Raw genomic sequence first — 11697 nt, forward strand, 5'->3', positions numbered from 1 at the left:
TTCTCTGAAAAACACTCCTTACATTTCGTGGGTAATGAGAGTATATATAGTGCGGGTAAAGAATTTGGTAAATCATCTTTTCTTTTTATCAAACAAAGAGTTTGCTGGTACCTCACGAGATGGCCTTTCTCGTGAAGTACTCACAAATTTGATAGCCTAGCATGATTCTTCAGCTTCTAGTCAAGTGCTTCACACGTGGCCTTTCGTGAGTTACTTTTCTCGTGAGCTAGTCGTGAACTGCACTGATTCTTCTTTAACGCTTGATTCTTCATTAATCTCTCACACTCATCCCTTACAAATAAACCCACATAAATACAGGAGAATCATTGAAGAAATTACAATCAAATTTGACACAGAATTAAAGCCAACAAAGGCTAGTTGAAAATCATAACTTTACAGGATAAATGAAACAAGCAGCATAAAATTAGAAATTAATGGACAGATGGCCTATTTTAATTTGTGGAGCATGGGCTGGTATAAAAGATTTGGGATAGAAGATTTCGACCCACTTACTCCAATTTTGCCCATAACAACTTGCAAAACATAGCTTTAAAGTCACTCTTTTTTCATTTTTTTTTTTCCAAATTCTAAAGGGCTCAATCAACCAATTAAACCATCCCAAACTAGCTTGGGCTTAGCAATCAAACAACTCATCAATGAAATTTCTTTATAAAGAGAGGGAGAAGCATGCCACTTGAAGCAACAAGAAGAATAAAGGCTACAATATTCCCCAGAAAGTGTGGCACCACTGTATAGGTGCCAGCATCCAGCAATGCTTTGATAGACTAGTTTGTGAAAAAAGCAGTACTTTGTACCAGTTCTCTATTGAAAAATCTGATACAAACCCTAGATTTTTTGTGTAGGTGGGATTGAACTTTAAATTTTTTATTCAACTATCAGAGATTTTACCAGTTAAGTTAACTAGAACCTACCCAAATAATGTACTTTTTTTTTTTTTTTGAAGAGACCCAAACAATGTACTTGATTTCATCATAAAACATTATAAATAGATTATTTTTACAAAATGTTAAAAGCTAGCTAGCTACCCATAAAATTAAAATAAAATGAAAAATAAAAAACACGTGCACACGCATTATACATGTAAGTGCCCGTTTGGTTGGGCTTTTAGAGCCCACTTTTACCATTTATGCGCATTTGTAAAATGCTGAGACAGTTTTTTGCGTTTGGCTCAGCCCAAAACGCAACTTTTTGGAAAAAGTTGCGTTTTGGGCCAAGGCAAAAAATAATCTATGAACGCGCAACAATATGGAGCATCAGAGGTCCATAAGCAAAGGCAAACGCGCATATGTATCCGTTAGGTCTGCCTGTTTACCAAATTACCCTTGCAATATATATACCTCAGTTCTCACACTTCACGCTTTCTCTCGTCTCTTCTCTGCTCTGCCGTGCCCTCAGCTCTCTCACTCTCACGCTCATCTCTTCTCTGCTCTGCCCTCTCCGTGGTAAGTGAGCCGTGAACCTTCTTCCTCTTTCCTCTTCTTCTGGCATTAGCTCATCTCATCCATCTTTCTTGCACTGAAGTGTTTTTTTTTAACACCGATCTGCTACCAAAATACCAGGTACCGATCTGCTACCAAGAACACCGATCTGCTACCAAAATACCAGGTACCAACACTGATCTGAATTTTTTTTTTTTTTTTTAACCGAGTGTGGGAAAAAAAATTTTAGCTAAAAAATTTTCAGTGCTACATGCTTTGTAATTTCTTGCCGGGTACTAAAAAATTTTTAGTGCTACATGCTTTGTAATTTTTTTTTCTTTTGTGGATGCTCTGTAACATTGATGATGATAGTGCTACATGCTTAGGGAAAAATGCTTTGTAACAGTGCTTTGGGGAATTTTTCTTTTGTGGATGCTTTGTAATTCTAGGGAAAAATTCTTTGTAATCTGTAAAATGCTTTGTAAAATGCTTTTCTGTTGGTTGTAGAATTCTTTGTAAAATGCTTTTCTGTTGGCTGTAAAATGCTTTGTAATCTCTCGTGCAATGCTTAGGGAAAAATTCTTTGTAATTTTTAGTGCTACATGCTTTGTAATTTTTTTTTCAGTGCTACATGCTTAGACAAAGATGGTGAGGTACATGTCTTTGATATCAAGGTTTCTGATTTCTTTTTATATCAAGTAGTGATAGTTAGTTTCTTTGAAAGCACTTGAACTTAGTTTTATTTGTAGAAAAAAACTAAGCAAAAAAGGACTGCTAACTTATTGGTTTCAGTTTTGTTCAATTTTTATTTTTTTTTTGTTGCTTTAAATTTTTTTTCCTTTTCAGTTATTGTGCAAAGTTTTAGTCCTTTTTTCCATAAGGATTATGTCAGTGATAAAAGGATGTTACTTCATGTTATTACTTTGACATATGTTTCACATTCATGTTCACCGTGGTTAACATGTTTATATACACTGTAGCATTTATCCGTGTATGTATAAATTAATGAATTTTATGGGGGATGGATGAGCAATTATGATTTATGCACCTCTGCTTATGGCTACAAAATTATTATTCCTATTGCATTCTATGAGACCAGTAAAATAAATTATTTTATAGAGAATCCCTATAGGCTTTAAACACTTATATTTGGGTTGAGTTATATAATATCTTATATGGATGCAAATAGAGTCTTAATTTGATCATATTGTACATCATTCTTCAATATTAAAGAGAGAAAAAAAGAAGAAGAAGCTCTTTATAGTTTCTTTTAAGTGGTTTCTATCCGGTGTTGTATAAATTTGTTTTAGAAGTTGATGGATACAATCTTAATTTTTGTCAAGTTTCTTAGAAGTGCATCACGCTTTTTAGATGAATTTTTCCCACTTCAATAAACTTCATTTGATGGATGGTATTGTATTACTTCACAATCTTTGGAATTGTTAAGTTAGATAGGATTCAGTTTGTTGGTAAGGTTGTATCAATCTTTTGGCGTGGACATATCTATTCACTATAACAGATATATCTATTTCCAATAGGTGTAAGTTTGCCTCAAAAAAAAAAAAAAAAAAAGACAATATGTAGTTGTTGTCAGGGTAATCATTTTGGGTTTGGGGTAATACTTGTTTAGTTTGATTCTGCTAATACTTGTTTAGTTATTTGTTTTTGTTGATTGGAATTTAACAGTTTGGGTTTGGGGTCTGAAAATCAGAGGAGAGAAAAGACAATATGTAGTTGTTGTCAGGATAGTCATGGGGTTTTTATTAATAGTGATCTGATTAAATTAAAAACACTGCTAGTTTTTATGGTTTGTTTTTATGGTTTTAAACACTGCTAGTTTAACGTATATCCAAACATTGTTTGCTTATTTTCCATTTACTATTTTTTAGTTCAACCTTGGCTGCTGTGAGATTTTTTATATTTTAATTCAGCGTTAAATATTTGTAATTGCTAAATTATGAATTCTATTTTTTGCATTTCTTATGGTTGGTTAACTTTATAGATGGGTAAAAACACCACTTCCAACCCTGAGGAAAAAAAGGCTAGAGCATTATGGGATATTAATCCAAGCTGGACAACTACTTTTTGTAAGCTTTGTGTGGAACAGATTCAACTTGGGAATAGATCAAAAGGTGCTGCCTTTAGTACCAAAGGTTGGACTACTCTAGTGACCAAATTTTGTGATGAGACCGGTCAAAACTATGATAGGGGTCAATTAAAAAGTAGGTGGGATGTATTAAAAGGTGACTGGAGAGTGTGGGAACAATTGAGGAATCTTGACACAGGTTTAGGTTGGGATGCAGAGAGGGGAACGATTCGTGCTCCTGATGATTGGTGGACGCGGAAGTTGGAGGTGAGTTGAGTATTTTATTTATATGTAGTTAGTTGGAGATAGTTTTTTTATATTATTGTTATCTGAGTGAAATTACAATTACATTTTGTAGGAATTACCCAAAGCTAGAAAATTTCGAGAGAAAGGTCCACAGAATCTAGATGAACTTGATATAATGTTTAGGGATGTTGCAGCAACTGGAGTAGCTGCATGGACCCCTTCTTCAAATACACTCCCTCCAACAATGCCACAAGAGGGTGCTGGTGATTCAGATGGTAGCTCCGAATTTAAGGATGATCGATGTGACATGAGTTTAGACATTGATAGTTTGCAGCAAGGACATACTAGTCAATCACGTAGTTCAGGACAAAAGCGAACTAGTGAATCAATACCCTCACAGTAGAAAAAGAAGAAGATAGGAGGAGCGGCAATGTTGGACAATCGTATTAGTCAATTAATAACTGTATGTCAGAATAGGCAGGAAGGTACTTCTCAAGAGTCACCAAGTTCAATTGATAATGTCATGGCGATTGTGAGAACACTTCCTGGAGTAGATAGTAAGTTTGCGATTCAAGCTTCCATTGTCTTACTAAAAAGGTCACGTAGGGAGATGTTCCTAGCTTTCAAGGAGCCAGAGTCACAGCTGGAGTGGCTACAAGAAATGATTTGTAGGGAAAACAGGAAGTGACCAACCTTATGTGTCACAGCTTATGACTAATATTAGCTTTATTAAGTATGCTATGTTGTATTAACTTTAAACTATGTTATGTGATATTTAGTATTAGTTTTGGACTTCTATATGTGTAATACAATATTTCAGCATGATATTTTGAATTGGGACCTATTGTTGCCTTTTGTTACTTTGTTGATTATTATGTTAATTTATATTAAGTATTACCAATGGTTGATTATTTGTTACTTTGTTGTGTAGCGTAAACCAATATGGATGATTATAATGGTACTCATGAGAGTGGCCATTTTATGGAACTATTAATGGATGGGGATTACAGAAATTACTGTGATGATAATGATGGTGGTGATTATAACATTGTTGACAATAATAATGATGGTGATAACAATGATGATGATGATGATGAGAGTAGTAACAGTGATGATGATAGTGATAGTGATTCTGATGATGATGATGATAGTAACGACGATTCTGATGAGGAGTTTTACCAGCTTGTGGCAGTTACTTGTGAAGCAGTTGTGACATATTTCAATAAATACATTAATAAGACTCCTTGTTATGATTCTGAACAAACAGGGTGGGCTTGGGTGAGACGTTGTATGAAAGGTAATGAGACATTGTGTTACAACATGTTTAGAATGAAAAAGGAGGTGTTTCAAAATTTGTGTCAAGTTTTACAACATGACTATGGACTTCAACATTCAAGGAATATAAGATTAGAAGAGTCAGTGGCAATCTGTTTACTGATACTTGGTCATGGAACATGTAACCGAATGGTTCAAGAAATATTTCAGCATTCGGGTGAAACCATAAGTAGACATTTTGAGAAGATGGTCACTTTGTTAGGTGCTCGGTTTGCAGCTGCATATGTAAAGCCTTCGGATCCAACGTTTAGTGAAGTTCCAACCAAAATACAAGACCATCCAATTTATTGGCCACATTTCAAAGTATGTGTACTATTGTATATTTAAATAAATGTTATTGTCTATAAGATAATTGTCATGTGGAACTAAAAACTATTAATGTTTTTATTAGGATTGCATTGGTGCAATTGATGGCACACATGTGGTAGCGATTGTACCTACTGAGAAGTCCATTCCATACTTTGGAAGAAAGGGATATCCAACTCAAAATGTAATGGCTGCATGTGACTTTGATATGTTATTCACATTTGTTTTGCCTGGATGGGAAGGTGCAGCACACGACACCCACATTTTTCTTGATGCTATTAGTAAACAAAGTAACAACTTTCCACACCCACCACCAGGTTTGTAATTGGTTAATCAATTGTTCATTATAATGACACCTTGTGTGTGTGTTTAATACAATTGAATTTTTTTTTCTAGGGAAATATTATGTAGTTGATTCTGGATATCCAATGATGAAAGGCTATTTGGCACCATACAAAGGGATATCATACCATCTTCAAGACTTTCGAAGGAGAGTGGAAACCCTAGAACTAGACATGAAAAATTTAATTATGCTCACTCATCTCTTCGATGTGTGATTGAGGGCACTTTTGGTGTGTGGAAGAATAAATGGAGAATTATCAGAAACATGCCATCTTTTCCATTCCATATCCAAATACTTATTGTATCTGCTACTATGGCTCTTCATAATTTTGTTAGACTAAATGATAGGGATGATAGGAGCTTCATAAACGCCAATCGAGCTTCAATTTCTAAAGAGAACATAATAGTGAAGCAGGTAGCAGGTGTGAGCAGAACACAGGATCTTTAACAGACCCTGCGATGGTGGTTCTTCGTGATTCAATTGCTAATTCCATTTGGGGAGATAATAATTAGTAGTTGTCTTTTTATTTTATTTTATAATATCATGTAGTACAATTTAAACTTGGGTTATTAGTATGTATTTTATTATCTTTTTTATATTTTTGTGTTGTACAATTTAAACTTGGGTTAATGATATGTATTTTATATCTTTTTACATTTTTATGTAGTACAATTTAAACCTAGATTATTGGTGTATATTTTATCATCTTTTTACATTTTCATTTTGAGTTTCATGATGATGAAAATTATTTAGTTTTAATTAATATTAATAAGAAGTCATTAATGGTAATAACAAATAATTATGAAACTAAAAATAAAAATAGCCCAAACATTATTAAAATAATACCAATAATATATTTATTATTATTATATGAAGTAGTTTATTAATAAGTATGAAATAAACTCACATAAAAAAAAATCAAAAAAAAGTATAAAATAAACTCCTTTATATATACATTGTCCTTTTTTGTAATTTACCCCTCAAAATGCCACTTTTATAAATGTTAGCCAAACACTCAGCTTTTTCAAAAAGCACTTTTTAACAGCTGTTACCAAACACTCAGCTTTTTGAAAATGCACTTTTTCATTATGCACTTTTTAAAAACTCCACTTTTTCATTATGCACTTTTACAAAAAGCTGAACCAAACTCACCCTGTTTGCATATGCATATGCATAATTTGCGACTACTTCCATGTTTAAGAATTGCATATGCATAATTTGCGACTACTATGATCACACAATTAAGTAAATCAAGACTGATTCCCTTACTATTTAACATTGAAAAATAACACTAAACTAAAGCAGACAAAATTATAGCCTAGAGTCCTAGACTTAAAAATGCGTGAAATTGCACACCCTTCAACTTTGTCACCAACCACTTATCAATTTATCATACACACATAACATGCCCCACCAAATATTAGATGGCCCATTATTGTGGCAATCGGTTAGTCACAGCACGTTTTCACTTTTGCGTTTTCTCTTTTTTTTTTTTTGGGCCGCACTTGTTGACTTTGGAGGCAAAAACACTTCTGCGTTTTCTTTTTTTTTTTTTTTTTTTTTTTTTGGGCCGCACTTGTTGACTTTGGAGGCAAAATTTTACTGTACGTATACTGTTTATGCACTGTTTACACACTATTTAATATTAAAAGTGAGTCCCACAACACTATTCATACATTTAAAAATTATTTTGCTACAGTGTTTTCAGCAACAATTAATTTTTATCAACTTTCAGCAACAATAAGTGCTATTCAAACAAACCCATTATGTGTGACGTTAGTTTTGCATGGGGCACAACCCACAACTGTCTACATGTACCTACACGTACAAAATCACATGCCACATAATTCACCGAGTGGGCATTATTTATCACTTGTCGCATTTTACATGTCAGTATATGCCATTTTTTGACAATTCCATCACAACCCGACATAATAAAAAATGCGTGCTTTATCGCCAATTTTGGATACTTCAACAAGAAAGCGACTAAAATAATACCAAAAAAAAAAAAAAAAAAAAAAAAAAAAAAACAAATCCCATCTCAAGATTCATAATAAAATGAAAGGCGAAGTTTCATTTATTTTAAAAAAACACCCACATGTTCCATCCCAAACTTCACCTTCTATGTTTTTTTAAAATTAAAATTCCTAAAACAACCAAAGGAAATTAAATTACACTCCTAAAGTAAACCCCCCCAAAATATTCCCCAAACACAATGAGATCTTAACACTAAATTAGTACATATTTGAAAGGGGGATGAATTTTGGAATTTAGAATTTAGAATTAGGATCCCTTATGATCCGGTACATTGCACTAACAGCGAGAGTTGCTGCGCTTTGCCGCGTTACCCTTTGATTGACTGACACGTGCCTTCTTCGTGACCGTTGGATCCTCGTTGATGTCAAACCCCATCATCGTCGTCATCCCATCTCCACCGACCATCTCCGTAAACATCCTCTGCAGGTCCTCAAAACTGTCCCCCTATTATTAAAAACCGCAAAATTACCATTATACCCTCACAATATTTTATTATTAAAAAAAAACACACACACACATTTAATTTTTATAAAATGTAAATGTAAATAAATAAATAAATAAATGCTACCTCGTCCTTCACGTTGTTCATCATGGACAACATCTCTTGCATAAAATCACAAAAATCCTGCATTAAAAAAAAAAAAAATCATCATGGGCAAAAAGGTAAAACAAAATTAAAGTATAATGATATTTCCAAGGCAATAATTTTACCGCGCACAAAACCAGACGACATCGTTTTACCTTGGAAGAATTCAAAAAAAAAAAAAAAAAATCAAAAGATACGTACTTCGTCTTCGTCCTCCAGAGGATTGTAGAGTCCCACGTCGTACATTGACCTCTTTGCCTCGTCTGATAACACTGTTACAATTTAACGTCCGTTAAATCTCCACGTCAGCACATTATAACGGAAATTTCAACGACACCGTTTCTTTTTTTCTTTTTTTTTTTTTTTGGGAGGGTATGATAAAGTTACCGGAGTAAGCCTCTTGGATTTGCTGAAACCGACGCTTGGCCTCCGCCGTCGCCGCACCGGAGTTCCGTGCCCACCTGTCCGGGTGCCACTTCTAAAAAAAAAAAAAAAACACAAAACAAATCAAAAAACAAAAAACGAAAACGACAGCGTTTTGGGGAGGGAAAGAAAACGGTGGCGTTTAAGGGGGCCGACTGACCAGAGCGAGTTTACGATAGGCGGAGCGGACATCGGAGAAGGAAGCGTCTTTGCGAATTCCGAGGACGGAGTAGTACGAGAAGGAAGATCCACCGTTGGATCCTCCTCCTTCCCGATCCATTAACCCGGATCCACGAATACACGAATAGCTTTTACGACTGAAAAAAGTAACCGAATTAACGGATCTCTTAAAAAAAAAAAAAAAAAAACAAAGGTTGGTGTGGCGTGTGGAGTGATTTAAACCTTAGAGAGAAGAAGAACAAGAAAGAAAAGAAAGCAAAGGTGGTGAGTTTTTAAGAGAGAGAGAAAGAGAGAGAGAGAGAGATGGCTTTAGAGAGAGAGGAAAATATCTAGGACGAGACGGAATAAGGGCTGCTGTAAGGGAGAGAAGAGTAAAAGTACGTTACGAAAGAAACTTCGAGAGATTTTAGATTCAGCCCGGGATATTTTCTTTTGTGAAGGAGCGGAATTAGCACTCGACTTCTGTGAATTTACGACGGCACGCCATTGGTTTTTTTTTTTTTAAGATCAATTTTGGATTAGTTTATTTTGCTGAAATTAGTATTTTTTTTATTATTAAAAGTTCTGTAGATAAAAATAAAAGTTATTTGAAGTAATATAGTGGGATATATAAATAGTACCAAAAAATATAATGAGGTCTATAAATAATAGCAAAAATAAATTAAATAGTAAAATAAGTTGACAAAACTAATTTTTACTAAATACACACTTAATGATGATAATTGATAACTACTCCTACAAATTTTACTATATGACAATTTTTAAATATAATACAAGATAAAATTCAGTTAATATTTTGAGATTTGGGTTAATGTATGTCAGGTTTGGGAATTTTTTTTTTTTTTTTTTTTTTAGTTGATCAACTTGATCATTAAATTGATAAAACCAAACTTGGTCTTTGATTAGCGTGAGAGGGAAGAAAAATGAGTAACGAAAAGTATATCTAAAGAGAAACTTTGAGAGACTTTTGATTCCTAGGATATTTCCTTTGCTAGGGAATTAGCATTGGACTTTTGTGAATTTTTCGATGGCTTGTCACTGGCGTAGCCGCGTATGATTTTTTTATTTATGTTTATAAACAAGAAATTTAATATGTCAAAAATTTAATATAATACAAATTTTAATTAAATTTTTTTTTTGGATAAAATATAGTTAACATCTTGAGGTTTGAGTTAATATAAGTCAGGTCTACAATTTTTCAAAACTAACTAACTTGATTCTCAAACTGATAAACTCAAACTTGGTCTCTAATCATCATGAGATAGAAGAAAAATGAGTAACAGAAGCTATGTTTAGGCAGAATATTTAAGACATTTTAGACCCTTGGGATATTTTCTTTACAAGGAAGGAGTGGAATTAACACTGAACTTTTGTGGATTACGATGGTGCGCCGTTGGTGTATGATTTTTTTTTTCTTTGGGGGAGTTAAGATGATAACTACTACACTTTTTTTTTCCCTTTTTTGGCTGAATAACTACTACACATTTTACTTTTGTTTATTTAAAAAATTAATATGTCAATTTTTAAATATAAACAAATTTTAATTAACTTTTTTTTTTTATATATTTATTGCATTAGTTTATAATTTTTGTTAAAATAATATTGGTGGTATTATTAGCACTACTAGGGAAAGCACGTGTCACGGAGTCTTTTGGCTAAATATTGCCAAAATTAAAACATTTTTGCATTATAAGTACTGTTTGAAGTTTTTTGGCAAAATGAGGAGAGAGGTTGAATTTCGGTAACAGCGTTGCCGAAATTCAAGAAAAAGAGGAGAGAGAATGAGAAAATTGGAGGAGAGAGAAAAACTCGAATTACGGCAATGGTATTGCCGTAATTCCTCTGCCCAATCTGCTCGGGTTTGTGCGTGTGAGGAGTGCAATGTGTGAGTGCCCCCAAAAAAAAATCCCACAATTTCGGCAATACCATTGCCGAAATTGTGGGGAATTTTTTTTTTTTTTTTAATTTGTGGCAATGGTATTTCGGCAATACCATTGCCACAATTGTGGGGAATTTTTTTTTTTTAAAAAAAAAATTTGTGGCAATGGTATTTCGGCAATACCATTGCCACAATTGTGGGGAAATTTTTTTTTTTTTTTTAAATTGTGGGTTTTTTTTTCAATTGTGGCAATCGCATTGCCGAAATTGTTTCAATTGCCACAATTGAAAAAAAAAATAAAATAAATTTTTTTTTCCAAACGGTATTAGGAATTTTTTTTTTTTTTTTCAAATGGAACAATGACATTGCCAAAAGAAAAACTTATCTTTTCCTATTGCCGAAATTCCGCAACACCATTGCCACAATTAGTAAAAAAAAAAAAAAAAAAAAAAAAAAAAAAAAAAACCCAACCAATTTCGGAAATACCATTGCCGAAATTGTGGGAAAAATTTTCCCACTCGGCAATCGTATTGCCAAAATTGGGGAAATTTTTGTTTTTTTGTTTTGTTTTTTTTTTTTTTCCCAATTGTGGGTTTTTTTTTTTTTTTCAATTGTGGCAATCGCATTGCCGAAATTGTTTCAATTGCCGAAATACCATTGCACAAATTAAAAAAAAAAAAAATTCCCCACAATTGTGGCAATGGTATTGCCGAAATACCATTGCCACAAATTTAAAAAAAAAAAAAAAAAAATTCCCCACAATTTCGGCAATGGTATTGCCGAAATTGTGGGATTTTTTTTTTTTTGGCACTCATACATTGCACTCCTCACACGCAC

At 33.4% G+C, this 11697-nt stretch overlaps 3 protein-coding genes across 3 annotated transcripts; 2 read left to right on the forward strand and 1 right to left on the reverse strand.

Annotated features, from left to right (window-relative positions):
* Positions 1-1399: 1399 nt before the first annotated feature.
* On the forward strand, positions 1400-4626 carry LOC136069233 (L10-interacting MYB domain-containing protein-like). Its single transcript, XM_065777535.1, has 4 exons — positions 1400-1463; positions 1581-1626; positions 3442-3792; positions 3884-4626. The coding sequence occupies exons 3-4, from the start codon at positions 3442-3444 to the stop codon at positions 4172-4174; spliced, it is 642 nt and encodes a 213-aa protein (XP_065633607.1). The 5' UTR covers positions 1400-1463; positions 1581-1626; the 3' UTR covers positions 4175-4626.
* An 87-nt stretch (positions 4627-4713) lies between these two features.
* Positions 4714-5737, forward strand: LOC112039490 (uncharacterized). The gene is made up of 2 exons (XM_065777506.1): positions 4714-5409; positions 5498-5737. Exons 1-2 carry the CDS (start codon positions 4714-4716, stop codon positions 5735-5737), a joined length of 936 nt encoding a protein of 311 aa, XP_065633578.1.
* Positions 5738-7809: 2072 nt separating this feature from the next.
* Positions 7810-9337, reverse strand: LOC112024346 (uncharacterized). Its single transcript, XM_024056983.2, has 5 exons — positions 8962-9337; positions 8766-8856; positions 8580-8650; positions 8361-8417; positions 7810-8236 (listed from the first exon to the last, which is right to left on the reverse strand). Exons 1-5 carry the CDS (start codon positions 9079-9081, stop codon positions 8069-8071), a joined length of 507 nt encoding a protein of 168 aa, XP_023912751.1. The 5' UTR covers positions 9082-9337; the 3' UTR covers positions 7810-8068.
* Positions 9338-11697: the final 2360 nt, after the last annotated feature.

This window comes from Quercus suber, unplaced genomic scaffold (genome assembly GCF_002906115.3).
Source record: "Quercus suber isolate HL8 unplaced genomic scaffold, Cork oak 2.0 scaffold_157, whole genome shotgun sequence".
Classification (NCBI taxonomy): domain Eukaryota; kingdom Viridiplantae; phylum Streptophyta; class Magnoliopsida; order Fagales; family Fagaceae; genus Quercus; species Quercus suber.

Coding starts and splice junctions, on each gene's coding strand:
- LOC136069233 (XM_065777535.1), top strand. CDS start 3,442: ATGGGTAAAAACACCACTTCCAACCCTGAGGAAAAAAAGGCTAGAGCA. Junction 3,793..3,883: donor GGTGGACGCGGAAGTTGGAG/GTGAGTTGAGTA, acceptor TACATTTTGTAG/GAATTACCCAAAGCTAGAAA.
- LOC112024346 (XM_024056983.2), bottom strand. CDS start 9,081: ATGGATCGGGAAGGAGGAGGATCCAACGGTGGATCTTCCTTCTCGTAC. Junction 8,857..8,961: donor CCTATCGTAAACTCGCTCTG/GTCAGTCGGCCC, acceptor TTTTTTTTTTAG/AAGTGGCACCCGGACAGGTG. Junction 8,651..8,765: donor AATCCAAGAGGCTTACTCCG/GTAACTTTATCA, acceptor AAATTGTAACAG/TGTTATCAGACGAGGCAAAG.
- LOC112039490 (XM_065777506.1), top strand. CDS start 4,714: ATGGATGATTATAATGGTACTCATGAGAGTGGCCATTTTATGGAACTA. Junction 5,410..5,497: donor TTTATTGGCCACATTTCAAA/GTATGTGTACTA, acceptor TGTTTTTATTAG/GATTGCATTGGTGCAATTGA.